The sequence below is a fragment of the Pholis gunnellus genome (genome assembly GCF_910591455.1).
Source record: "Pholis gunnellus genome assembly, chromosome: 8".
Classification (NCBI taxonomy): domain Eukaryota; kingdom Metazoa; phylum Chordata; class Actinopteri; order Perciformes; family Pholidae; genus Pholis; species Pholis gunnellus.
In genome coordinates, this window is record NC_136534.1 from 10,933,748 (window position 1) to 10,961,412 (window position 27,665).

Here is a 27,665-nt window from a genome sequence, read left to right on the forward strand (position 1 = left end):
ATCACACTCACACAGTTACACACATTCACCCCTGAAAGCTGCCCCTTATCCTGTCGGCTCGATGGTCTCACATTGAGGCCATAGCTGCTGTACAGTGGACTGTGTCGTGAAATTCATTTGATTAGAGGCTCTGATACTGAACATCTTCCTGTGAATATTTGCGAGTACTAAACTAATCTAATCTAATGGCATAATTGGCTATTAGGCTGTATTGTGCCATTTGAACGTAGCATTCTTCATACATTTAATTACTTTTAATATAATGTGTGTATGGCTAAATAAACTCTACGGAAAACATATTATTCTTCAGATATAGAAAAATACAAAATAAGTTGTAATTGCTTTCAGTGAAGAGAGAATAAAGGATCTTGTAATTTGAAAAAACAAAACAAACTTATCCACTTATTAGCTTTACAATTTCTCCCAAATATATACTGCAAAGACAACCACCTGTTATCATGATTTATTTAAGGATCCCCATTAGAAGAACATAGGGATGTTTCTAGGTTTCCTTGGTCATAAACATACAAAAACAATAAGAAAGTAAATCACATGATTGAAGTTCAATACTTAGGTCACCTGATGACACCTGAGCAAACTCCATCTGCTGAAAAAGGTAGTAAGCGGACCCTGAGTCTTTTTTTTCCCTTCCCAGGTCAAGAATTTCAGTCGTTTTTTTCTCTTCCTGTAGAGTCCATAGCGACAAACGTTTTTTGCACTCTGGGTATATGAAATAATACACACACACATATTTATAAATTCTGAAGTCCAATGGGCCAATCCAGTGACATTTGCCAGTGACATTTCAAATCTGAAACTTAAATAAAGTTTAAGGGTAATCTACGATACAACTTTTCAACCGAAGAGAAAACTCCCACGCTGAGGTTAAAATGAACAATGGGTGCTGGACAACTCACATAGTACCAAAAGGGCACTCCCACACTGTGATTTCAACATATGATGCTGATACAAGACCTCTGATGTCAAAGATCCTAAAACAAATCTGCTTTTCCATTCTTCTAGCCGCTCGCTGTCTGCCTGACGAAATGTCACAGCCCCCTGACGTAGAAGCACAAGGTCTCAACGTAATCAGAGAAAATACACGCGCGCCCACCTACGAGTCTCCGAGGCATGTGAGGGAAGTCTTAGTGGTGAGGTCACAGCTCACCACAGGATGACTTAACACACACACGCAGGCACAAATGCAAAAGCACACACATCTTTCAGCATCGAGGTTGGTATACACCGCAACAATGGTGGAGTGGAAGCCCACCCTCTCTAGTACACACACACACACACACACACACACACACACACACACACACACACACGTGTAACAGTTACACATTAACACACACTCACGACGAGCCCTCGTGACGTGTTAGTTGGCAGTAAGGTCTGCAGCGTGCGCGCAGGGAAAACGTGGGAGTTACGAGGTGAACCAGATGCTACACACACACACACACACACACACATTTAAATTTAAAAAAGCTACTTGCTGACTCTGTGTCCATACATCGTGGCTGGTTTGGCCTGTCAACATGATACTACATTTTGATTAACTTTGAATATCAAGTCAAAATGTATTGAAGGATGAGTGTTGTCTCCTTAGCCATAGCGTGTGTACCGTCTATGTATTGATGTCCCTGAGGCATGAATGATGGTCTGTCTATGATCTGTCTATCAAGCATATCTGGTCAACTAAGATGTTGAGATTAGTTCTTTGTAGTGCTTTTGCCATCTTGTTTGCATACTACAGGCAGATATCAGACCTCATAGCCAATTATTGTTCAGATCTATGATAATGCGTAGTAGCCACAATTGTGTGTGTGCATGCACTCATTTCCATAAACAAATGAATGGAAAAGGGAACTGATAACGGTTGTTGTGTTGATGGTTACCTGAGAGAGGAAAAGATAGAAGAAGAAGAGGATCCAAACAACTCTTGACAGGCCCATAAAGAACCTGGAATTAACAGCAGTGATAACGTCAGTTATTAAAATGATAAAAAATTGCATACGGTTGATTGCATTATGGTAGATAGCAACTTAAAAGTAAAGGTTGGAAACCACCATGTACTGTACCTCTAAGAGCTAAATCTAAATAAGAGATAAATCTTGCTCTCGGTAGGCTCCAACTAATGGCTAAAGACAACAAAAACTACTTTTAACACAGAAATAAAGAGAAATAACCACAGAAGACATTCATTGTTGGATTTTTAGTGTTTTATAAAGTATCCTTTTCAATGCTGGATTATAAATCTTCTGAAAGGGACACTATCGCACTGGAGCCGTCGTTGGAAAGCTACAATGGTGACAGGGTGGAGGCCATTTAAACGGAGGGGCTAGGCCGTTCCAGAGATATTCTAAATATAGAAGTGAGAATATTTTTGGTGTTGTGGACGACATCCCTGTCTGATCACTAATCATTTGCATCGATTGATTAATGTTAAGTAACATTATAGTGTTTTTTATCTGTCCACCCTGGAGGTGGAATCCTGGCTCTGTTGTTGTGGAAACGTTTTTTTTGTGTTTTCCCTATCCCTATGTTCAGGGTAGAAGATAGAGGGTGTGGCATAATGTTTAGAGCTCTCGAAGAGAAATGTATGGTTTTGGGCCACATCATTAAAACTGACTTGACTTAAATGTTTTAATTTGCCGCTAGCATAATGTTATTAGCCATTAATCTTGATTACTGAGTGTGTGATTGGAGCATTATAAGTCTATATGGAGCCTACAAACATCATAAATGTGGTTCGTTGTGTAAATATGATGCGCAAATGTGCAGATGTGATCCGATTTCTCTACTTCCCAGTGGCATTACATTTGTATTCAATTATCTTCAATTATACTAAACTAACAAGGGAAGGTGGTTGCTATCTGAAGGTGGAAGTTGGTTTTCATGGCAGCTATAAAACACTGATGTTCAGAAATCCAACAGACGACAGATTTCTTTTATTATAATTTTTTTGAATTAAGGTCAGTTTAGTTCTTGTAGTAAGTCAGTGGTCTATTGTGACCTTTGCGCAAAAGGTTTTTAGGAAACTCAAGCCACACCACTTTATTCTGTGTTGTTGTACAGACAGAGAAGAAGCATGTTGCCTTGTAAAGGTTTCTTGACCTTCTCTTATTCTCCTCTCCGCCTTCCTGCGGTCCACCTCAGAGTTCTTGTTTCAGGATATTTTATATCTCTAACTGCCTGGGCCCCTCAGTTGGAAATCACAGTGGACAAGTCTTTATTTTGCTAACTGATGAAAAAGCCTCAACCGGATACTTAAATTATCAATGTGTGGCAAAGATACCCAGAGTGAATGTGGACTCATGGAGGCGCGAGGCAGATTAGAATGAAGTGCAGAAGAATGGAGAGTGAAAATGATGTGGTGGTGTATCTGATGAAGGCCCATGAGATCCATATTGAGAGAGTGCGAAAGGGAAGCAGTAGCAGAGAGAAACAGAGAGACAGGCCTGAAAAAAGGATGAGGGTTTGAGCAGACCTTGTGCCCAGTGTTGGAAGTGTTGCCAGTCAAAGCAGTGAGTCACATGTGACCTTGAGAGAAGAAATAACAGCACAGGGATCCCTGGACTTCCACGGCAGCTGATGTGGTCACCTTGTTTTCTCTGGTGAGGTTTCTGCAACGGATTTAGGGGAAACTCTACTGGGCTTGTGAACGGTGGTGTTGAGAGTGACGCATACAACGAGGCTTATTCTCGGGAGATGTTTGCATGCCTGTCTGATGGAGAGGTGTCATTCTCAGAGCATTCTGAGTCATTGAGCCCCTTTGCACCTTAATATGATCACAAGCCGTATTTATGCATTCATCGTCACCTTGTAAGTTTAACAAAACACAAAATAAACTGGAAAGCTAAGCAGGACAAAAACATTTACTACTAAATCATGTACAACACTATAGTATGAAACGTATGAGCCCCTAAAACCAATTGAAAGGCCATGTATTTATTGGCAACTGTCACAAACCGGGCCGCACGGCCATTACAAACGAGTGAGACACACACAACCAAGCCAATTAACTAATTATTTATTAACTTAAAGGCAACATAAGAGACAAGCACTAACAGTGGCGTGTGAAGTCAGTAATTTCAGCAGTGTTAATTTGAATGATAAAGTAACCAATACTAATGTTTGATTTTGATTTGCAAATTGCAACTTGAGAACAATACATCTGTCTTTGTGACCAGAAACCTTGAGACTATTTATATCATTCAGTGAAACACGCTCATAAAACTGCTACCAGGAAAACTCCCACACAATACAGAAAAAATGAGGAGGCAACTATGACTGTTTACTAGTGTTTACTGTTTTTCTCATGTTAAAAAACACACCTACTCTTTAGCAGTGGCTTCCCACTAAATGCTGCATTCAAATGAATGGACTTTAGTTCAGTGTTCCTCCTGTTCCCAGTTGACCTTGACATTCCCTGGCATGCACTGTAATGTACAAAATAAGATATATTTCACATTCCTGACACTGGATGACATGCTAATATGGGATTTATGGCAGTGCAATATATTAAACAATCTGAGTGCCAACAGTGTGTTTCAGAATCACATCTTATCAGAAGCACAGAGAGAAAGAGATTGCGTAAGGAGATTGAAGTTGATGTTGCTGAAACAACACATGTATTGTTTTGAGTGGGAAATGTGATATTGAATCTCCCGGCCATTATAAACTTTGCTGTGAACTAGACCGTGAACTATGCACCAATAGGAATTTAGATTCAAGCTAAAAGCAGTGATATTTATGAGGTCCATAAAGTCAGGTGCACTGCAGCATTGCAACTCTCCGAAGATGGACTATTAGAGTGTATTCATTTTTTTAAGAACAAATGAAGTGTTTTACAAACAATTCTCTACTGGGACACTGCCAGATGCATCTCAAATAAACTAACAGTTAAATTAGAAGGGCGTATTTTCAACTTTAATTATTTTACCGCCAGCAGGGGAAAAGTAACAGTCAGGGAAAGTCAACAGACAAGAGGCAGCCGCCTGCTTCCCTGTTTGTCTAGTTCGTTTCATGAGAGGAGCACTGAATGTGTGTGTTTGTGCCTGATGTTGACTGTCCAAAACTAGCGTGTGGCAGAGAAGTTCTTACTCACCGGCCACAATCTACTGTGGCATGGACCCAAAGTAAAGCTGGCCTTACTGTGCAACTACTGTACTTACAGTGTACATTACAAGGCCTCACCTCTGACGACCTCAGTTACACCTCCATAAAATAACCAGAATAAAAATAAAACACCAACCATAAAGAAAGAGGAAGTCGATCTTGGCTGCAGGCCTCTAATCTGACACATAATATGGGAATATTTCTGTTTCATTAAGGAATATTCAAAACTACCCAAAGTCAAACCAGATCGTCAGAAGTGTCTTAAACTTGCATTCTCTCTACTGACAACCAGGGGGCGACTCCTCCGGTTGCAAAAAGAAGTCTGATTGTATGAAAGTCTATGAGAATATGACCCTACTTCTCACTAGATTTATAACCTCAGTAAACATTGTGAACATGAGTTTTTGTTCAATAAATCGCTAGTTTCAAGTCTTCTTCAATTCAGCATGATGTTTATTTCTTAAATTATGGTCCATTTAGAGTAAAATAGACCATAAAGTATGCTTTAGGGCGGGCTTACTGTGATTGACAGGTCGTTGCCGCTACCAGAAGTGTTTCTATGTCACTCCTCTGCGTTCCATATATGGTAACTTCCGTTCATTGGTTGCAAAAAAAATCACATGGCGTCTGCCGTAATCCAAGATGGCGGTGGCAAAATCGGAAAACTCAAGGCTTCAAAACACCAGTCCACAAACCAATGGGTGATGTCACAATGACTACTTCCAATTCTTACATACAGTTTATGGCAGTAACATTTTACTGTAAGCTATAGCATTTATAAGCAGTACGCATTTAATAAATGGCTTAAAACACACCATAATGTAGTTGTTACACAAAGTGTTTTTATTAATGCATTTGTCATCATCACTTTGTCCAGACTTGTTCAAACAAAAATGATGCCTGTACCTGTCTGTAAAGAGAGTCACCAGAGTAAAGGAAAGGCCGTCTATATAGGTTACCTACAGTACTAACTGTCATGGATTGCAGAGTTGGTAAGAATCATTCATTTATCTTTATTCTTCTTATTTATTTGCTGACATCGATGCCATAAACGTAATGCAACCTTTTTTTTCCTCCCGTGCGATCACGAATCAGCTGGTTTAAGACACGCATGTGCGGCAGGCCCGGCTATGTCAACAAAGCAAGATGAAGCTTGGATGACAACACACACAGAGGGAGAGTTACTTCATCCTCTGCTCATGTAGACATCACTCCCCTTATGTCTTTACATAGCAAACAGTTGTTTGCTGCTATATTAATGTTCAGAATGTTAAATACAGCTTCTTCAATGTGAAGTATGCTTATTCAAAAATGACATAATCAAGAACTGACAATGGGGTTTCCGCTTGAGTCTTTTTCCATCATTACCTGTGAGTATTTTCCACTGGCTTAATCTCCTGTAGTGCATGGTTACCTTGGAAAAGATGACAAACAGGCCAGCAGCCTCTGAAACAGCAGCATGTTTTCCGGCTCTCTCACCAGGATGCCACTGGCATCCAGGCCACGAGGCTTTCCCAGCACCGGCCACTTACTGTAGCTCTGCTTAAAGGAATGGCCTGCCTGCCTGTCTGCATGCAAGTGTGTGTCGGGGAGTGTGTGGGTGGGCGTGTGTGTTTTGCAGTGGGTAAGGGGCGAAACAGATAGTCACCAGAGAAGGTAAATGTGTGGAGGTACTAGTGTGTGTGGAGTGGGAACAGGCAACATTTTGTGTGTAGTTGTTCATACTGATGTTTGAACTTTTGGCCCATATTTTTTGCCCTCATTTTTGTTGTCTTGCCAGCTTCACTTCTTGTCAAAATACGAAATTGACATAGGTCTGGGTCACTGAATGAAGAAAGCCCATATTTCTTCATTTCTCAACATCCCTTTCAAACCCTAAATACTCATTACAGCATACTAACATTGTGCCATGCTCAGAGCAATCTGAGGCTTAATATTCCTATAAGCACTGTGATTATGAATATCACAAATTTGCCACACAGATCTTTACAAGTATAGCATACGACACCTTCTCTCCTTGGACCCTCAGAGCACATACAGACATTTTTATTTTTGTTTTCATCTGCCAGAAGCCGCAAGATAAACAACCAAAACACAATATGTTTGAAAATATGTGTTTATTTTGCTTAATAAAGACACAAATGTTAGCAATTTCAACTACAGCACTAGTAAAATTCTGAGCTAACAAAATGACATTTAATGAAACAATGAGCTGTCAGATGTTGCAACAGGGATTCCAACAGAAGCATAACAGTACATTAAGTGAGTCTCACACACCTCACAAGCAACCTGTGGAAAATGTAATGACTTTGAAGTTATCCTGTTGACCTCATTGGAATCAGCTGACTCTCATTCAAAATACATGACTGCACTTATCTGCTGTAAACATAAATACAGATGTTGAACCTGAACATAAGAAACATCTGCTCAAAGATGTGCTCATCATTGATGAAACCACCCATGTTAAACCTGACATGTTATAAAAACATAAAGTCTATAGTCTTATAGTCTAAAGTCTTTCTCTACAAAACAAACAGCATGTTTGATTTTCTGACTGCTTGTGCTGCTTGCCTTGTTGGACTCTCTTCTAGAGAGAGCAATGTCGTCACCTTCCCTAAATTTCAGCAATTAAGTTTGATGAATAAAACATTATTGCAACCGTTAGAAAAATAAGACCCAGGTCTTTAAAAGAAATCCTTAAATAATGGTTCCCGTCTTTGCTTATTCTTACCAATATATATAAATTTAGGAGGCCCAGGGGCCAGGGCAGGACTTCCAGTCATCCTTTACCTCATTTACAACCAATTACACTTGTTTGTTTTTCTGATGAGACACACTTATGCTCAGGCTAATTGTATGGTGATCCACTGCAGTGTGAATGGAGTACACTGCTAGATTGAAATGCACAGGCAGATAGACAGACACATGCTTTCATTCATATTTTTTGACATGTTAAATTGCCAGCCTGCTATGAGTGTGAGCTAAATCCACTGATGGGTTCATTACCAGTAAAAGGGAGTTGAAAACTATATTTGTCTGAGCTGGGGTCTGACTGACTGGAAAAGGCACAGAGGAAACCGTTGAATCCTTCAGAAGAGAGAAATTGATAGGTGCACTAATGGAAGAATGCCACAAAAATGAGAGAGGGAAAGAGGAGAAAAAATAGAGACAGCAAAGGAATATGAAGAAAAAAAATACAAGAATAGTGAATCTGATATATAGATCTCAACTCAGAGATGACAAATATGGAAAAAGAAATAGGGGAATAAATACATATCAATGGATGTGTTCCTTTTGGCCTTCACCACACTGTGTGTTTGTTTAACAGAGGTTGTCAGGAGGAGAATTGTCCATCCATCCATGGGAGGCGTTCTTTTCAGCAAGGTCTCCCTCTCTGACCACAGCAGCGGTCTGCTGACGGTCACGCTGCGGTCAAACTCTCGGGATGCTCAACTTTCTTGGAAACGTCATCACGACCACATGAAGAGAAAGAGGGAATACCATATTGTTCTGTTAAAAGAATGAAGGACCTGAAAGCATGTGTGCGCGGCAGGAACATTTACACCCTCGTACACAAATGACAAATGACCTCTTACGCTAGAAAAAAAGAGGTGGGATGGGAATCATCACCAGAGCAGCTGCCTGCCAGGAATAGTATCACCACTGTGTGTGCATGAAAGAGGAAGAGAGAAAGAAAAGGGGACGCAACGTGATAGTCTCAATTGTTATTTGGTCAGTTGTTTGTCTGATTGCTGTTAATTACTTTGAATGCTGTTGCTAATCGGTTTAATTGAGAGCAGACTCCACCTGTTTTCAAGTAGATCTCTTGGAAGGAAGAACAAAGAGGCGACTTACTTCCACCTTCATGAATAAGACGGGACTTAACAATAACAGGTCGACTGTTTCTACCCTGTGACTCTGAGCATGATTCAATGTCCAGGTCAAGTGAGACCAACACGAGAAACACTCCACCCCAGCTTTCTTTATATAGTGCATGTTGTTAAATCCATAATAAGATTCCCATTGTTTGTATTAACAAAGAGTGCAGATGGTATCAGTGTAGGTATATACACCCCTCTCCTCACCTCCGTCCGTGAAATAAAACTAGAAGCAGAAGACTGCATCAGATTTAATCAAGATTCCCTAAAAAAAAATGTCTGTATTGTTTTTATTCAGGGTGGAGTCACATGTCTCATATCTCTCTGCTCTCATTGGATGAAGTTAGATTCCTCACATTCCTTTTCATTTGAAGTCTTGGAGCAGGTTGTGGGTGGTGTCTATAATATAGTGTGAAGAGACAATGCCTTTACCTATGAGGCCAATAATGTCGTCGTCTGCAGTTATTACAAAATGCAGCTGCTCGTCTTCTCACTGGGAAAAGAAAACAGGATCACAAAGCACCAGCAGTGGCCTCCCTCCACTGACATCCTGTTCGTTTCAGGATTGATTTTAGGATTTTATGGCTTGTTTTTAAAGGTGCAAGAGCCGAGATTGGGAGTATTTTGATCGCCTCTCAACGGCTCTCGACATGTCGATGGCGAGACTGTGGCTCACAGCTAAGAGCACTAACAGCGCTCATAGTGCAAACTGCAGCAAAGGTGCTGACAGAGCTAAAAGTGTTTACCTGAGGGAGAACCGGAGGGAGGGTGCTACGCTTTCCTGACGGCGCTGTTGGTTGGAAAGGTGTTATCAGCTGTAACCGCCATGAGAGAGAGTGCAACATAGCGGCCATGAGCTAACCATTGGGGCACGCTAAAGCGCACTAAAATAAATAATCTGAAATGCATGTCTGAACTAAACGAAGGCGCTGTGTTACAGCACTGTATCTCGCATTTCAATTTCTCGTCATCATGAGAATTATTCAACCTACCTGTACACATTGTAGATGACTTTTTCACAGAGGACATTTTGACATGTCACAGTACAAACGTAGGTGTGAAAAATACATTTAATGATGATTGAATTCCATTTGGCTGCCTCAAGGTCGTTGTGCGTGCTGGCTCACCGTCACATGGCTTACTGGGACACTTGATTAGAAGAAAGCCATCTTCAATGTTATTAGTAACACCTGTGCTTGCTATGACACCATATCTGCTGTGAAAAAGGCCTCATCATTTAATGCAAAATCAATTTAAGAATACAGTAAAAAAACAAACATATTACATATTTAGTAAAACTAAAAAAGTTAAAAAGCACATGAAATAATTCATTCAGTACAAGTAAAGTGTCTTCAGCTTTCGTTGACTGAAACTACACTAAACTTACATAATTAAATGTCTAAGATGTGACTAACTAATAAATACAAAAACGTTTTGTCAAAAGACTGAAAGGCCTTTAACTAAATTTAAAAAAACATGTTCCTAAATGTTCCACCGTCACAAAATTTAGGTCGCAGACACTTGAGCTTATCCAGATTTGATGTTTTTAATTACATCAGATGTGTTCAAAGGGTGTGTATGTTTGGATTATCCCTAATTGTTAACAAATGTCCTGCTAGTGTCTCCACATTGAGAAGAGAACATGTGTTGATTGTGAATGGCACAATAATCTTTTGAAAACATCTGAAGATTAACTCTCAGGTATATATCATAAAGTGCATATCGCCTGTAAAAAAGACATTTTGAAGACTTTTAAAGATATTTTTTAATATTTCTCTGAGTGCTACATCTACACCAATCAAAACGCTTTTCTCTCTCTGGTTTTGGATTAATATGAAGCCCTTGAATTACAGACAGCTATTTTGGGTATTTCCCTTAATTTGCCTCTCTGGTCGCAACATCCTTTCTAAATGTACAGTAGGTCGGACACGTCATTTCATGGAGTCCAGGCACAATTTGAGGTTATTCAATGCATTCCTTTTGTGGTAAATCTGCGTAATATTATTATTTTACCATCAATCCTGTCATCTCCCTGAACCGCACACAGAATACGAATGACGCTGGGAAAATACATTGCAAGTGTAATATGAGCTAGTTATAGAAATTCATGCTGGTATTTGTCATCAATTTACTGTATGAGTTTAGAGTTGAATTATACTGAAACTATTAATGTTTTTTTCTCTTTGTTCACAGAAGTGATGTAAAAACCGGACTAATGAAGAAGCAAGTAAGTGAGCTTCCATCAGGATTCATTATATGAGACATCTTGACACATATCGTCTGTGCTATAAACAGTTAAAAATCAGATTTTTTGTGTGTAAATGCAGCCTTAGAGGCCATAATCAGCAACGCTCTGGTGATGCCTCTAAAAGCAGCTTAGTGATCCCCGTCTGGTCGGAAACTATTTATTTCCACATTCAAAGGCAATGAGAAACATAAATGGATGTTTCCCAGTGGAATCAAACAGTTGCTCGGTGCTGGGAAGGCAGAGTGGGCCAGCCAGGAGAAGAGACTGGTCATGAATTGGTGTGTGGGCCAGCCAGTGCCTCTAATGGTAATGCTAAGCAACGGGTGGTAGAGTGGTGGAGAGCACTTATGTGTCCGGGGTAAATAAACAGCGAGGTGATGTCTGCTGCTGTAATGGTTGGCAAAGGTTCTTGCAGTTAGACTCACTTTATTAGCTGCAATGCATCGCATGTAAACTAGAATTACAAGGGTATAACCACAGTAGGTAGCTAATAATTATTTTCTGTGTGTTTGTTTAGCCAGCATGGAAAATGTACAACTCTAAAAGGATGATATATTGGAAACACTGTCTTTATAAGGACAACAGAGACAGACAGTATGAATGAGACAAAATCTTTGGTAAAGATACATTTTTATTCTATTGTGTTGACAAATATGCTTTTAGTCATGCTAGCTGTGTGGCTCTTGTGATGTCATGTCAGTCCGTCTTTGGTCCAGACTGAAATGTATTTTAACTAAACTATTGGACAATACTTCACTTGAGCACACCTGTAATGTCTCCCCTCTCTTACTCTTTTCAGCCATATTCTCTTTCTGCAATCGCACTCTTTTCCTATTTTTTTCTAAACAGATGTTTATTTCTCAAGAAAGACATACCTGGCAGAAAATAGTGAAGCAAGACAGGCATGTTTGAACAGACAAACATAGCACACAATTATTCAAAGGGAAATAGTTGCTTGCTGGTGCTGATACAGCATTAAATCAGTGCTTCAAATGCCTTGGTCTTAATAATTGGCAGTTCAGTGTGGGTCCATAAAGCCCAAAGTTGGCACTGGCTGGCCTGATAGCTCGTAACTTACAATAATGGTGGTAGAGTTAGCTTGTGTAGGCTAATAGGTGATGAAAAAAGGGCTTTCTACTGTACAATCTGGCAGAGCTGTGTGGCCTGGATCACATAATGGCTGCTGTGTGTTATACGGTACTACAAACCAATAAAACTACACCACAGAGCATTAGTTTGTACCCCAACAGGAGACTTACTGATGTGTTGTTTCCTACTGCAGGATTTTTCAAACTCACAGTCAATTCAATGGCTGCTGAGGATTTCTAAAGTCTGGTGCTTTGTTTCTCTCAGTATGTTCTCCAGACCTCTGTGAGTTTGATTAAACTGAGGTCGGGCTTTGCAAGATTAGAGTCGTGGTGCACGGAGGTGTTTGGCGTGGCTAACAGTGTGGTGACTGTAGCGCTGAAAGATCTCATCTCAGCACAAGGTTAGAAAATCTGGGTGGGAAAGCTAAATTAACAAGCTTCCCTGAAGAATAAACTGCTCTTGACCAAGGAGCCTAGGCCTCCAGCAGTAACCGACAGTAGCATGTAAATCGTGAAGCATTTCAATGGTGAGAAATAGTGTGTATGTTTAGTGAAGGTTAAGTAGAGGGCTGAATGAAATATTGTTCTTAATTCATAATGACATTGTTTGGAGAGGCAGTGAATATCTGAGTTTCATCAAAAGGGACAAGCTTACAAATGATGAAATGTTTTGATTTGCTTTCTTTTCTCATACAATCTGTGCTTGAGTCTGGCGCATGCAGTTTGAGGGTATATTATACAATGAGATTAGTTAAATTGAGCACAATTTCTAGATGTCTATGAGATCGTGGAGCAGAAACACATATTTTCCAAACAATGCTGAAGGTTATTGTAAGTGGATTGGGTAAATCATAGAGCACTGACAGGATTAGTTTTCCCTTATAAAATGTTCAGTTTATTACTTTTCTTTGTCAACATTTTGATATAAATATATCCTATAAAATCGCAATCACATTTTAAACCCTTAATTATCAATGTCCTCCTCAAAACCACTGTGGCGGTTTAGTCAGGCTCTAATACTTACAGTCGGCGAATTCTGCTGCAGTTTGTAGTTTAGTTAACCCACAATATAGAGCTACACCATAAGAACACCCAGTCTGCTATTTCAGTTTGAGTAATATCTGGCTTTTTGGAAATTTCTGCTAAATGATTCAGTGTACAGAATGTGCTTGAACAGTGTGAGTGAGCACGACATAGTCTCATGCAATAACCTGCTTGGGCAGAGCTACAATACTACTCATGTGGGCACACCTTCAACTGATCCTCTACCAGGTCAAGCCCAACCAGCAACCACCTACCCAGCCCCCTTTTCCGAACACAATCCTGCTCTTTAAAGCCCTCAATCTGACTCACTGCAGTTCTTTTCACACTATTGCACAGTTTCTGTCATGTTTGTCATAATTACTGCCATGTATAATTTTAGGGTTTGGCCTTGAAAAAGACTCACTATTTCCCCTGGTATGTGTCGTAAACATGGATGAGTGCATTTTCCTAATTTTGTTAACAGGCAAGGTGTGTTCATTATGATAATTCCAGCAAACAAGGGCGCTGTTTTCACTCAGATTTATGATGATGGGTGATGCTGTCACACATCATTCCTCTACAGCACACCTCTGGTCCAGGGAAGCTTGACTCACAGCACCACTGCCTGAATCCCAAGGCAGAAATAGTGCAGCGTTATTATAGAGCAGCCTTTTCTCTGAGGGATGAGGTCCCGTCAAATACCGACCCTTGGTCAGTGGCCCTACTCTGTAAACTAGCACTGCCTAGGTTAGTCGGTTTAGGACGTGTCGGTTTCAGTTTCTTTTCAAAATAAACTTACGTTTACTTATTTTTCTTGTTTACTTACGCAAAACAGTGATTTTGGTTAAAATAAGTCTGTTTGTTACGTAACTTCTGTTACTTAAGTACGTAAGTTATGTAACAGAACTGTGGTAAAATAAGGTTTCACACGGGACACAACTAATGGACTCCTGGATTAAAGTCCTGTGTTTGTTTGACCCATCCAACCTCCACTCCTCTCCGCCCTACTCAGACTTTCTCCTACTTTATACCACATCAGTTGCTCTGACCGTCTAATAAAGATGCGGGCGGGTCTATGGTCTAGTTAGTTGAAAGCCCGGTGCTTTGGTGCGTCGGTATCAGATGCAGAGGAGCACTGACCAAGCACATTTCTTAAAATAACATATTCTTTGATGAGATATTGGGCTAGAACATAGATTTATGTTAGTGTTGACTGTAAAATGTAAAGTTTGACTGCTTCGTCTCCCCATTATTGGCAGCTGTGTGTTTCAGGTCACGGTGCGTTAAAATGTATTAGAAAGCTTCGAATTTCTACCGACACTATTCTGCTCTTGCTTTGTTCAGGAAAGCTTAGCAGATAGCTAACAGTAGATCCGTGAAATAAAGACCATGGAATCCGTCTTGGAGTTTCAGGACTTTAGTTTGAATCTTTCTTAATTGTAAAACTGTGGAAACAGAGGTAGAAGTGCAAACAGAGGTAGTAGTGCAATATGACTTATTTATTGTTCATTAGAGTGACGGCCAGTGGAAAGAAGCTGTTCTTGTGTCTGGATGGGGGGCAAGCTGGAACCAATGATCTCCTCTCTGCAGACCTGACAATCCGTTGTAGTCTGTTTCTGTCCTGTTTGGTGGCCGATCCAAACCACACAGTGATGGAGGAGCAGAGAACAGACTGGATGATGGCGGAGTAAAACAGGATCAGCAGCTCTTGAGGCAGGTTGAACTTGCCTCAATTTACGCAGACTCGTCACCGTCTCTGATGAGGCCGATGACCGTTGTGTCGTCTGCGAACTACAGGAGTTTAACAGCTGGGTCCTCTGAGGTGCAGTCGTTGTTGTTTCTAATATAAAGAGATATTTAGAAAGTTTGTCATACATTTATTTGTATTGTGCTACTCTGTAAATGAACAGTATACATACAGTTCACATGAATATACGTATGTGACAAATGAAAGACCTTGAGGTTTTTAGAATTATCATTTCTCGTTCAGCCTGAACCGTCTGTCTGCTTCTTGGTTTGTGACAAAGACAGAGACAAAAACTCAGAGGAGTCCTGCCCTGTGAGACACAAACACAAGAGATGAATTAACTCAACTATACGACCTTTACGTTGTTCAATGATGGAATCTTATTACTGATACTTCTGTAGTCTTAGTGAGGGATTACTTACCCAGCCCCCTGAAGGACTGAAAGAATGCCGCTTTCCATCTGGTCCTGTAGTCCTCCATCCTTCTCATCTGGTCCTGTTGCTTCCTGTGTTACAGCTATCGATACCTGAGTAAAAGAGACTTGGAAACCTTTTCTTAACGTTAGTAATTTTTACCATACCTCTGTCTGATACAGCCACCTTCACCTAACTATGAAAAACAGATATAGAGTGAGTAAAATGTTGTTATTAAATGTTGACTTACCTTTGTCTGCTAAAGACACCTAGACTTTATAAAGAAACATACACAACAACAACAATACCAACCATTCACAGTTAACTATTATTCAAACGGAAAATCAACAAAGAAGCAATATTTAAAAGCTCTGCTGCAGGATGCTACCTATCGCCAACCCCGCCAGACGCAAGGGAAGGCTGTCTGGTGCTTTATCAGTCCTACCAGACACAAAGGTTTTACAATCCTGCAGCAAACAGGCTGTCAGTGTCAATCCGAGTCACTGTCTTCAGCCGAAAGCCAGAATCTTCTGTATGAGGGGCCTGAAGTGGAGGGTGGAGACCATCGGTAGTCATCTGCCCGGCTCTTCTTCGCGGAGGATCCGAGGCCTAAAGTGGAGGGCGCCGACTCCCAGTAGTCTTCTTCTCTGGTCCTCTTTGCGGAGGATCCGAGGCCTGAAGTGGAGGGCGCTGACTCCCACGGGACTGGGGGCGGAGCATCTTCAGGACATTCCACACCAAAACGTAGACATTCAGCGGCTTCCTCCTCTTCCAAAAAACGTAGACGTTCAGCGGCTTCCTCCTCTTCCAAAAAACATAGACGTTCAGCGGCTTCCTCCTCTTCCAAAAAACGTAGACGTACAGCGGCTTCCTCCTCTTCCAAAATACGTAGACGTACAGCGGCTTCCTCCTCTTCCACTTCTTCATCGTCGATCATGGAGTCGTACCCAGAATCTTCGCTCTCCCAGTCGAACTCGTCCTCTTCCTCCACATCGTTAAAGAGGAGCAAGGGAATAAAATCCAAACCCAAAATGCCGAGCTCCACCTGATCTCCACCCACAACGCCTTGCTCAACCACAATCTCAACCTCACCTTCCTCATCAGAAAAGAAGTAGATCGGGAGAACACCTCGTTCGTCGTGCAGGATCCAGTTGACTTCAGGGAGGCCATCTTGTGCAGGACGTTCATCAACATAGTCAACACCAGCTGAGAGGGAAACATTTAAACTTTCAGCATTTCTCAAAACATGAAATATTTCTGGATTACATGAATTCAAATTAGAAAGCAGAGCCATAAAGTAATTAGGACTGCACTACAAGACTCACATAAAGTCCCCAACACGCAAGAGAGTTCACCTTTAAACATTAATACCAAACATAGTGCAGATGTTTGTTCAATAACTCAAGTGTCAACAGTCAAACCCACTCAGGGTCGCATCGTGGCCTGGTTTGATGACGTAGCTATACGTCCTGACATTAAAATGTATATTTCGGAAAATAGAACATTTTCATAAAAGGCTAAATGCATGCTTAAGTTGTGCCCCATGGTAACCATAGATAGATCCATATGGTTACCATGGTGCACAACTTGCATGCATTTTTATGAAAATGTTCTATTTTCAGAAATATACATTTTAATGTTAAAATAGGAAGATTTGATGCCTTCAAACCAAAATAACTGTGGTTTAATAACTTTATTAAACCGCTACACTATTGTGAACACATTCCACAGACGTCCCGCCACATTTAAGACATTCTGTCACTTAAATAATCAGTTTACACGAGTGTCTGTTTCCAACAGGCCTGATAATATAGTGTCAACTCCTTTAAACTCAAAAAGTTTCACTGATTTCTAAACTGAGAATGCTTTAAATGGTTTGAAGGGGATGAATCAAAAGAAAAATGCTAAATTAAATGTAAACGTTGTCTTACCTGCCCAGTTATTGTCCACACGGTTCATTCCCCTCTCCAGGTGCTCCTCCTCCAGCCGACGACCGCTCTCCATCTTCAGTCTCTTCTGTTGCCCACGATGATCCAGTAGTTTAGTTCTCCAACAAGTTTCGTAAAAAGTAGCTTTTCTCAAGAAGTTAAAAACTCAAAGAGTTGGCTCTCTACAGTTTGGATTCACAAGAAGTGTTCAGCTCAAGAGTGTTCTGCTCAAAAGTTGTTCTGCTCGTGTTGAAGTCCAAGTGTAAAGTGAGCGATCAGAAAGTTCTGAGGCCTTAAGTAACCTTGGTTGTTTCCATGGCAACCAGCGATGCGTGCGTGTGATTGGCCAAGACAGAAAGAGAGAAATATTAAATATTTTCTCTTATATATAATAATTTTTTATTTGATTTATACTAGTTATTTTTATTTTATCTTTCAGTGCTCTATTACCATTCAGTACAGCTGAGTTGTAAACATTACACAACCCGTCTCTGCTTATTCTAATAAAGTGAATTGAACTAATAATCACAAACAAATTGAAGAGACAAGAAATATACAAAAATTCCACTTGATGGGAGTATCTTAGGTCTACAGATATGAAAATGATAAAAGAAGCCAATCTGAGTAAAAGTACCTCACTGCCTCCTTTTAGGGCTCCTAATGGCAAAATAAATGTAGGACAAACTTTCTAAATATGTCTTTGTATTAGAAACAATATCATAATATTTCTGATATAATTCAAAAATCTGACAATGTAGGACAATTAATATACAATAGATATTGTGCAAATTATAATCTAATATATTTTAGATTTTCATTTGATTCAAAGGCGTTACTGTTATTACTGTTAGTGTACAGCTTCCTGCTGTCACAGTGTTTTAAATACATTGATAAGACAGGGTATGCTAAATGCAGCCTCTGCTCCAAGGAGATAAAGTACAGCAACAAGGGCTCACGTGCCCTCTCATCACACTGCCAGACACGGTTCACTGTAATGACCACAGCCAGAGTACTTCAGGTCCCAACAGTCCCACGTGCAGTTAAATCACAGCTATTATTTTACTCTTGATAAGCTACCTTAGCCAGAGTAAATTATCATTTTCATTTAAATAATTGAACTGGATTGAATGCATATTAATTGCAAATAGAAGATAGGCCACGATCCTAACAGCTGTACAGTAACAGTAGAAGTTAATATTAATGTGGAAGAAAAATATGAAATGAAATGAGGAAACATATTGTAATGATGTAGTATCAAACTAAATTACAGCTTACCATAGGAGATAATCACCCAGTTCCAACAGGTATGAATAGGAAACACACACACACAATTATTTTCTGGTCCATTCATTTAGGGTCAGTGGATCGCTCTTAGTCTGGCCTCTCCCCTGGGACCACTTTGCCTTGGGAGACCCCACCAGGAGCTATTTATCCCCCGACAACACAGCTTCCAGGGGCACACAAACCCCTCCACCGCGTTAAGGTAGCGATTCATTGGAGAGGAGATGCAAGTGATATGATAATGATAAATGTAACATTTATGTTGCACAAAGTGCTTTAAATCGTAAAATAAGAGACAGCAGTAATGAGATAACAGAAGTACAAGGTCAGAAATACAAATAATATTTAGTTTAAAACTAACACAATGTTCAGTGATGCCTTCTTGCTGATGTTTACCTGCTGGATGACAGTTCTGAATTATTGTGGACGCATAATCTTACAAATCCTTGTACAAAGTTGTTTAGGCTGCTGTCCAGCATCTCGAACACAGACAGTTCCAGAATTCACCGTAAAACATGATGGTCCAGGTTGTAGTGGTCCATTAACACGGTCAGCATAGACGCCTTAATTGACATGCTTATTTGTGGAACGAGAGAAGTTTGGCAAAAAAGATCCCTTTTCACAGACTAGGTAAAAAGAAATGACCACGTTGTCCTCGACGCAATCAGACAACTACAGCTCATTCAGAATGCTGTTTACAGAGACGAAAGGTGTAGCAGATTACTCCAATTAACAAAAGAGAGCGGCATCAATCTGTTCATCCAATCCTTGGCAAGAAAGCAAATACACATATTTACCCAACTGTCAAACCATTCCTTCCAGTTAAAATAAAATGAAAAAAGGAAAGCTTATAAAACAAAAGGATCAAACAAAGTAAAGTAAGAAATACATTCCAGCTGTGTGAGAGAAGTTTACATGTTGTCTCATGTTGTCACACGCCGGTCCTGTATCATCTCTCAGAGGAAGGTTTTGGCACAGGTGTGCAGGCTAGATGGCAATCATGATTGTATTTTCATCTTCGTTTCATTTATAACGGTTTTGTCCCCGTTATAATGTATAATGTGTCACACATTGATGCACCTGTACAAAATCAGCCACCTACACATACGAACACAAAATTACACCCACCCAAGTTTAATGACTTGAGAACTAATGACTAAATAATTGAAAATTGGACGCATTTTAGGTAAAACTTAAATCAAGACAGAATAAAGGTATTTAGTGCATAATTCAGTGTGGAGAAGACTTTTTAACAGCATTAAGACCATCATGTAGGGAGATCAAATTTACAGAAGACATAATCAAAGTTAAATTAGTTTTTTGTCGTGCTTCAGACAAAATGTGAAAGAAACTTCAGAGGCAGTGCTATTGCACATAAGGTCAACGCAAAGTGACATGGGCGTTATTCTGCTCTTGCTTTGTTCAGGAAAGCTTAGCAGATAGCTAACAGTAGATCCGTGAAATAAAGACCATGGAATCCGTCTTGGAGTTTCAGGACTTTAGTTTGAATCTTTCTTAATTGTAAAACTGTGGAAACACAATATGAAATATGGCTTTACAAACTGTCCATATACACATACATGAATACAAAACAACAATCCAGCATATAGCATCGTGTAAGAATGTCCGACTAGCTAGCTTCTAAGCTAATTTGAACATTACTGTCAATGGAAAAATGTTAACCGCGATTAGCATTTAATACAACACAAATGCTATACTAACAGAGCGAATAGAATAGAATATATCTTCGTACATATTTTATTGCAACATAAAGAAATACTTACAGACTAAGGTCTTTACAGGCTACCAAACAGAAGACGTGACACATTAGTGCAGTATGTGCAGCGTGTACTCTCATCAGAATCTCAAAACAACGAGGCCCTAACTACGGCAGGAGAGGAGGGATAAATATGAGCATGAAATGCAATAACATTATACACACACAGAAATGTGGGGGCAGAACAGACACCAAACATGTTATTGTAGACGGATGAGAAAATTATCCCGGATCTTTTGAACACAACTGGCTCTTATATTTACGAAGTTTATCTGTATGACTTTACTGTTACCACTTCATAATGAATAATGAGACACGATTTGCAGAACATACAGATAGCTGAAGATCCAATGTTTTTAAAACAGGCCTATAACTTTAATAAATAGGTCATCTTCCAAAGGGACTTTATGTTACTATGCCACAGAGTTGGACCCAGTACTGGGTCTGTCGGGCTCAAGGAGTTATTAATTAAAATACAAGATAAATAAAAAGATACATCAGACAGCTCTGGCTTAAGCTGCTCACACCATAAATATTGAGTAATTATACATATTGAAGTGATAGTCTAATTTATGTAAGAAACACTCGTCCTAAGGAGAGATCTGGTCGCCTGATGTCTATGGGACAACTCTCACTTCCCTGTAGCCGATGAGGAGGCACCAGCATGTGAACTCTCCAATAAGGGTATTTATATCTTGCCAAGCTTTAACAAGACCATGGCTGCTGTGACAAACACACGAGTCACTAGTGAAATATTTACTGAAGGTTATGAAGTGAGAGGGAGTGGTAAGTCTTCCTCCTGAAACCAAAATCATCATAGTAATACAGCTTGGACCAGCCTATGATGTGTGTATGTGTGTGTGTGTGTGTGTGTGTGTGTGTGTGTGTGTGTGTGTGTGAGTGTGTGGGTAAGGGCATTTTTTTTTCAGGGTGTGAAAGCAAAAGCTAGCCAAATGACATGATTCCCGAACATAAACTCACTGATGTGAAAGTGTCCTATGTATTCTGTCAATGAACCTAACCAGCAGAACATCCTTGGTGCATGACTGATCGTAGACACCACATATTTATTGTGTGAATCATGGGTTCCTCTGTGGCTGAGCATTCTCACATTGTGATGCTAACCGATCCCTGTTCCTGCTGTATTTCCCAGTTGTCGTTGTGTGGTAACTGATCAGATTGGCAGCCATACCCACTGGCTCAACTTGATTCAGTTCTTTTTAGTTTTCTTCTACTCAGTTTGATTTCACCAAATATTTAAGGTATCTGCATCAAATATGGAGCTAAAATTAAATGAAGCTCTAGCATAAGTTCAGTCAGGAAGACTATACTTTTGCATGCTTAGGCTTTTAGTTTATTTCTCATACATCTGCCATTCACTCCACATGCATGCTCACTCATAATTTCCTTGCTGTCATTGTTCGGAGCTGTCAATCATGATATCAGCTGTTCTGATATCAGCTGGTCTCTTCTGTCCAATAGCACAACGACACGATTACATCGTTCGCCTATCATCCTGCTGCTGTCTCTTTTAAATATGATGGTCTCCCTTCAGTACGTTCATGCTGCTGTTACTCGCCCCTCCACGGCACCTCCCCATCTCCGCCCAGTCTTCGCAGATTGATCAGCTTCATGTACTCATCAATCCATCATCTTTTCTTCATCTGACTTGTCTCTCTTGATTGAAACAGAGATGGTAATCTTAGATTAGCGTAAAAGCTAAAGGCAGGGAGAATCAGCTGACCTGGCAGGAAAAAGTACAGAAGCCCGCCTACCAGCACCTGTGAAGCTCTCTAATTAACACAATGATTTGATGTTGTGCGGAAGGAGACCTGATGACAAACATTGAGAATGGCATAAAGAAATAGACAGTCTTCTCTATGAATATCTCATTTACTTACGTCTGTTACATATTGGCATCAGTATTAACTTGAGAGTGTTTCATAACCAGTTAGTGTTCCTCACAGCAACTTTAACAAACACAGCTATGCATCTGCACAGAGCAGTTTAAAACAAACTCAACATACACAGTTCAAATCAACAAGCTACATTTACTCAGTGAGCCCCAGAATAATTCTGACATGACCAAAAACAATTCAGTGCACAACATTTGACCTACAGTCTGTTGTGGATTAATTACTCCAATATGGCACAAATACATTTACACTTACAGCAGCGCAGTACTGTAACTTGGAGCTTGAATTTTGTTCCTAGTAGAGCTATCAGTCAGAACGACTGTTGAAGCTGGGTCTGGGAGTTCTGGACTGTCTCTGGTGGTGGTGCTGGCGGTGTAGGATCAAGGGAGGAGGGCTCACAGACCGAAGGTGGCGTAGAGAGCGACGATGCTATGCTATAGTAACTCCGCCTATCAACCAAATTCAATTCTCAACCTTCCAATATTCAATTCTAAAACATAATTGTTAATAACATTTTAACATTAGAGGGTGGACCAGTTGCCAAGGAGTTCAAATGAGAGGGCACAGCCCAGTCTGGGATGCTCCAAAAGCCAGGCTTGCCTTTAGATCAATTTAATCTGTCCATTTTGGACAAACTCACTTATTACTGTCAGAGAAGGGGCTGGAGCCTTCCCACAATAGTTTTGGGTAAGGCAGGAAAACACCCTGGCCCGAACCCCAGTCTAACACTGCATTAAAAGAGAAATACATTATCACCTACAGGCAATTTATAGTGTTAAATTCAGCTTCCTTGGACAGTTGAAAGAAGCCCACATGAACATGGGGAAAATAAAGACTTATCTTGGAATTTATTATGTGTGGTGATCTTTAGCAACCCCACCCCATTACTGTCATGGCAGTCGGACTGAACCTATTTCCACTGACAGTGAAGTCATGGACGTTTCGATTAATAAAGTAAGCCATCACCCACGCCAACAGAACAGATCTTTAACTGCATTTGACATTGCAGAACATACTTGTTCTGAGACACAATGCAAATCAATGAGTCACAGTTCCTTTGTCTAAGGTTTCAATTGTTTTAGGGGGGGCAGGAATCCAGGAAAGGGACATTCCCTGCTTTGCAACCTGCCACACTACAAAGAGCTTCGCTCAGCCAAGCCTCAACCATCCGCCAGCTGCATTGGGCCTCTGAAGGCAACATCAGAGAGCAGAGTGTGGTTGCTGGTGGCTAACCAGTAACCATATTATGAGCCTAGCTCCTAAGTCTCTCTCTAAACCTTCTAGAGGTTCAAAGCAGCGGTGAGGTTTGGGGAGAAGGCCACTCTGTCATGCTCCCATTCAGATGGCTGAGTATTGTGGTCCGGTGTGAGTGGATTGGCCAAATCGGGTCCATAGTTTATCAATGAACATCTGGAAACTTGCTCTGCGCGTGGACGTTGGTTCAAATGGTCAATGACGATCTTAAATCATCTATCAGACCGTGTGTTCTGCGGCAGGTTTCAGTGAAATTGAAACAATGATAAAACTGCCTTTGATCTGAATTTCTGAAAATCCTGGGAGAGCAAACGTCAGAATGAGGTAAAGAAGTGCAAGAGTTGAGCAATAGTGTGTGAGATTTTTCCCTGAGGAAAGATATGTCAAGAACGTCACTTCACACCTATGATGCAAACAACTTGTTTTGGTAGACAGCTCTCCAGAAAACATGGAAGATAGATAAAGGCGTTTATTGTGTGTGCTGGAAGATGTAATCTGTTTTTGAACTAAGGTCGCCAAGGACACACAGTATTAAAGTATTCCCCTGCTTTTTTCTGGTTTTATTGTGGGGACATTACCAGTAAATACTGAAAGATACATGGTCTTCGTGTCTCATTGAGGTTCAGGCCCGTCTTTCCTGTTTTTAAAAAATCCTTGAAATTGAAAGAAAAATGTAAAAGCCCTTCAAGGACGTCCAGAACTCCTCCCTGAGTCTTTCATGTCATTTCCTTCCAACCGCAGCTGCCCTCTCGTCGATTTGAACTCTCACTCGGGCCAAGACAGTAATAATCATATAATCATCTTGTTAGAGTTCTTATTGTTAATACAGTTTCTGGTAAATGTAGGACACACAAATCCTGGAACATGCAATGCCAGCGGTTGTATGTGCACACATGTGTATATAAGTTCCCGTGTTCATGTCATGCAAGCGCCATGTGTGTCCCTTTGGGGTTGGCAAATGTTTTGATCTCCGTGTGTGTTTCTGTTAATGTATGTAGGCTTCTGTGAGCGTGTACAGTTTATGTGTCTATATGTGCAGTGTGCTTTGCAGTAGATCCCTGTCCCTCCTAAAAATGTGGTTCAGATGTCCCTGATTCCTGCCATTGGGAAACTTCTTTCCAAGTTTCTGTTTTAGTAATTAACTATATTCCTCTGGGCAACGTAATAAGATTGAAATAGCTAAAGAAAGACAGAAATATTTTCTTAATTTACCCCGGTCTCTGTGTGTATTCTCGGAAGTTAAGATGGTTGATGTGGCTTTGTGATCCGTCGTGGTAGTTAACTTGTCAAACTCGTGCCTGTTCTTTTTAAAATGTCCTAGTAGTAAGTTGACCTGAGTTGCCGAGTGACAAATTGAGCGCATTAGGCAGTCGCCACATTATTATTACCACCTTACAGCTAAAGATTTCCAGAACAATTTCCCTGAAGTTGGTAAAATTCTTAAGCCTCAATTGACTGCTGTATGCTGATGATGATGGGCAAGGTGAGCCCCTGTTCATTGGATCTACCTGTTTAGTGTGATTTTGTGGAATGAAAAGTTCTACAGATACAATATAAAAGATGCAACAATAGTCATTAATTAAATTCCATAAAAACACTCTCAGGATAGGATAACAGGAGGAATGGATCCAGATAATTTGAGAGAGAAAGTGGGATGGAGGAGGAAAGCTCATTCCTGCAGCCTCCATGTGTGTGACACACCCCACTCACCCTGCACCCTGCCTGAGCAGCTGGCCAGTACGCTTGCGAAAGAGGCGCTGCCGAAACCCCCTTTTGTTTTTCTGGCTTTCCCCTTCTTTTTAGAGGGGCATATTAAAACCATCTATGGCCTTTCTGTGGTCACACAATGTTCCAATTTTGTCCTCTTCACTTCAAGTCCTCCTCTCCTCTCCTCTCCTCTCCTCTCCTCTCGTCTCGCTGTCTTTATTCTGCCATCACATCAAGGAGCCGCCAAATTAGACGTCCAAAGTCAAAGCTCTAATCATACTACCGGTCCAGGTTCATTGGGTCAATTGGAAGAGCAACATAGTTTTTTACTCAAGTTTCGGGAACTTTGGAGGAAATATAAGTTCATCTTGCTCTAGGACTGGCCTCAATGTAATGAACGGTAATACAGTCGTATGAATGTGTCTGCGTTGGCCCAGAAAACCTTCATGAGTCGGATCGCGTCTCGTGTCTCTATCAAGGGCTGAAAATTGCTTTGAGGTTGTAAAGAAAGAAAGAAAACCTGGGGAAAAAGCAGATATCTGAGAGCTTGATTTCCCGTGATGATAATGATATGATGATGATACTTTATGGTGATGATAATGATTCTTTCTTACTTCTGTGGTTTTGTGAGACAAACTGCTGGAAGCACACTAAACGGCTAAAATCCTGTAAGGCAAATACAATCTTATTCCCATCACACGTATTATCATTTATGTTTATTCTCATTATGTTGTGTTTGATTTATGTTTTTTCTTACTGCTTTGAACAGCAGAACAGACAAAAAAAATAACCTTTTTCCTATTAAGGGCTAAATAGAAATATGCACATCAGCTTGAGGTTCTCACTGCCGCTACTGTTTTCCTTCCAACTTCCCAACACTGAAATTGCAACAGCACTTTTTAACGCCAACATCAAACTCCAGTTTTTAGCGATATGGGAGTCTTCTACTAATACAAATGAAAATGTACTGAGGCGTAGTCAAGAAAACTCCTCTGAGCACTGAATTTCAGGAGTAATTTACGATTAAAAACAAAAACAATACCTTTTTTGGTCCCTTACTGATGGATGATTTACATCTTCCTACTCTGGTTTATGAATTAGGCCTTTTAAAATAGCACTAAAGTTTTCCTTGCATAGTTTTTGCAAAGTGCAGAAGGATACCACACCCACGAATAAATCAAATTTCAGCCAAAAATACAAAAACATACAACATGAAAATTAGCCAAAGCAATCCCAGGCCTCAGTGATTTAGATGGCGTGAAAACAGACCCATAATATTATATGAAGCTTTGCATGTTAGACAAGAAAAATCCAACAGATTTATTCAAGATGTAAATTTCTTTAAGTATATGAAATGTGACAGACGGATACAGCAGGCCAACTGGATATGTGTTTCTCACAGTCTTTCAGCATATACTGTGTGTGTGTCTCTCTGTGTGTGTTTGGCTGTGACAGGGGAGTTTCCAGACTCCGCAGACCCTGATGAATGGGTCACTGTATGTCCGTGTGTGTGCATAAGTGTGTGTGCGCGTGTGTGTGTGTGTGTGTGTGCGTGTGGTCAACTGTAACATTTGCACACTTGTTTTCTCATCAATGCAACATATTCTGTCCCTCAAAGTTCTGATCCTTTCTCTCACCACCGCACGATCCAACTAACACACTCACAACATGGCATCGGACGGATGTTGCACCGTTACAATATCCACACTCATTTTATGTGAGTGTGTGATTCACGAGAGCTTGTTATTTCACCTGCTAGACGTCCCTCCTCCGGTCATGCCATGGATCATTTCTGACCCAGAACATCATCAACCACTGGTCCATTTTCCTGACTCACACCCACCGACTAGTGGCAGTCTGCTCGGCCTCCAGACACACGACCGTGATAAATATCAATAAGGTTCCAAGCTACTGTGGCTACCCAGATTAACAGGCTACGACTTGCAGAAACCCTCAAACCCCAGTCAAATATGATGCGTTGGGTCTGAATATTTCCAGTGATTTCTGCCACGAAGCAATGATCCTCGTTCTAAATGAAGACCATGAATTTGTGCAAGGATGGGCTTTGATCATGCCACTGATGACCAAAGCCAGGTTCAGTTGTCGCACTGCAGGACTTTATTTGTTCCAGTGGCCAGAGTTCATAAATCTACTGTAGTTCAACACATGAAAGAGGTCGGTGAACCATGTCCTTTACATTTGAAGGGGTTGAAACTTCACTTTATTCTACAGTCTGAAATTTATTTTTGTTGCAGAGCTGCAACTTTGCACTCTCCTCTAA

General features: G+C 40.5%; 1 protein-coding gene across 1 annotated transcript in view; it reads right to left on the reverse strand.

Annotated features, from left to right (window-relative positions):
- LOC306700404 (tumor necrosis factor receptor superfamily member 11B-like) overlaps positions 1 to 17,525 on the reverse strand; it is a gene marked incomplete at its 5' end in the record, with an annotated part of 35,405 nt that extends 17,880 nt beyond the window's left edge. The window contains 2 exons of the mRNA XM_079165415.1: positions 16,384 to 16,727; positions 17,453 to 17,525. Coding sequence (XP_079021541.1) covers positions 16,384 to 16,727; positions 17,453 to 17,525 — 417 coding nt within the window. The remainder of the gene's footprint in view (positions 1 to 16,383; positions 16,728 to 17,452) is intronic.
- Positions 17,526 to 27,665: the final 10,140 nt, after the last annotated feature.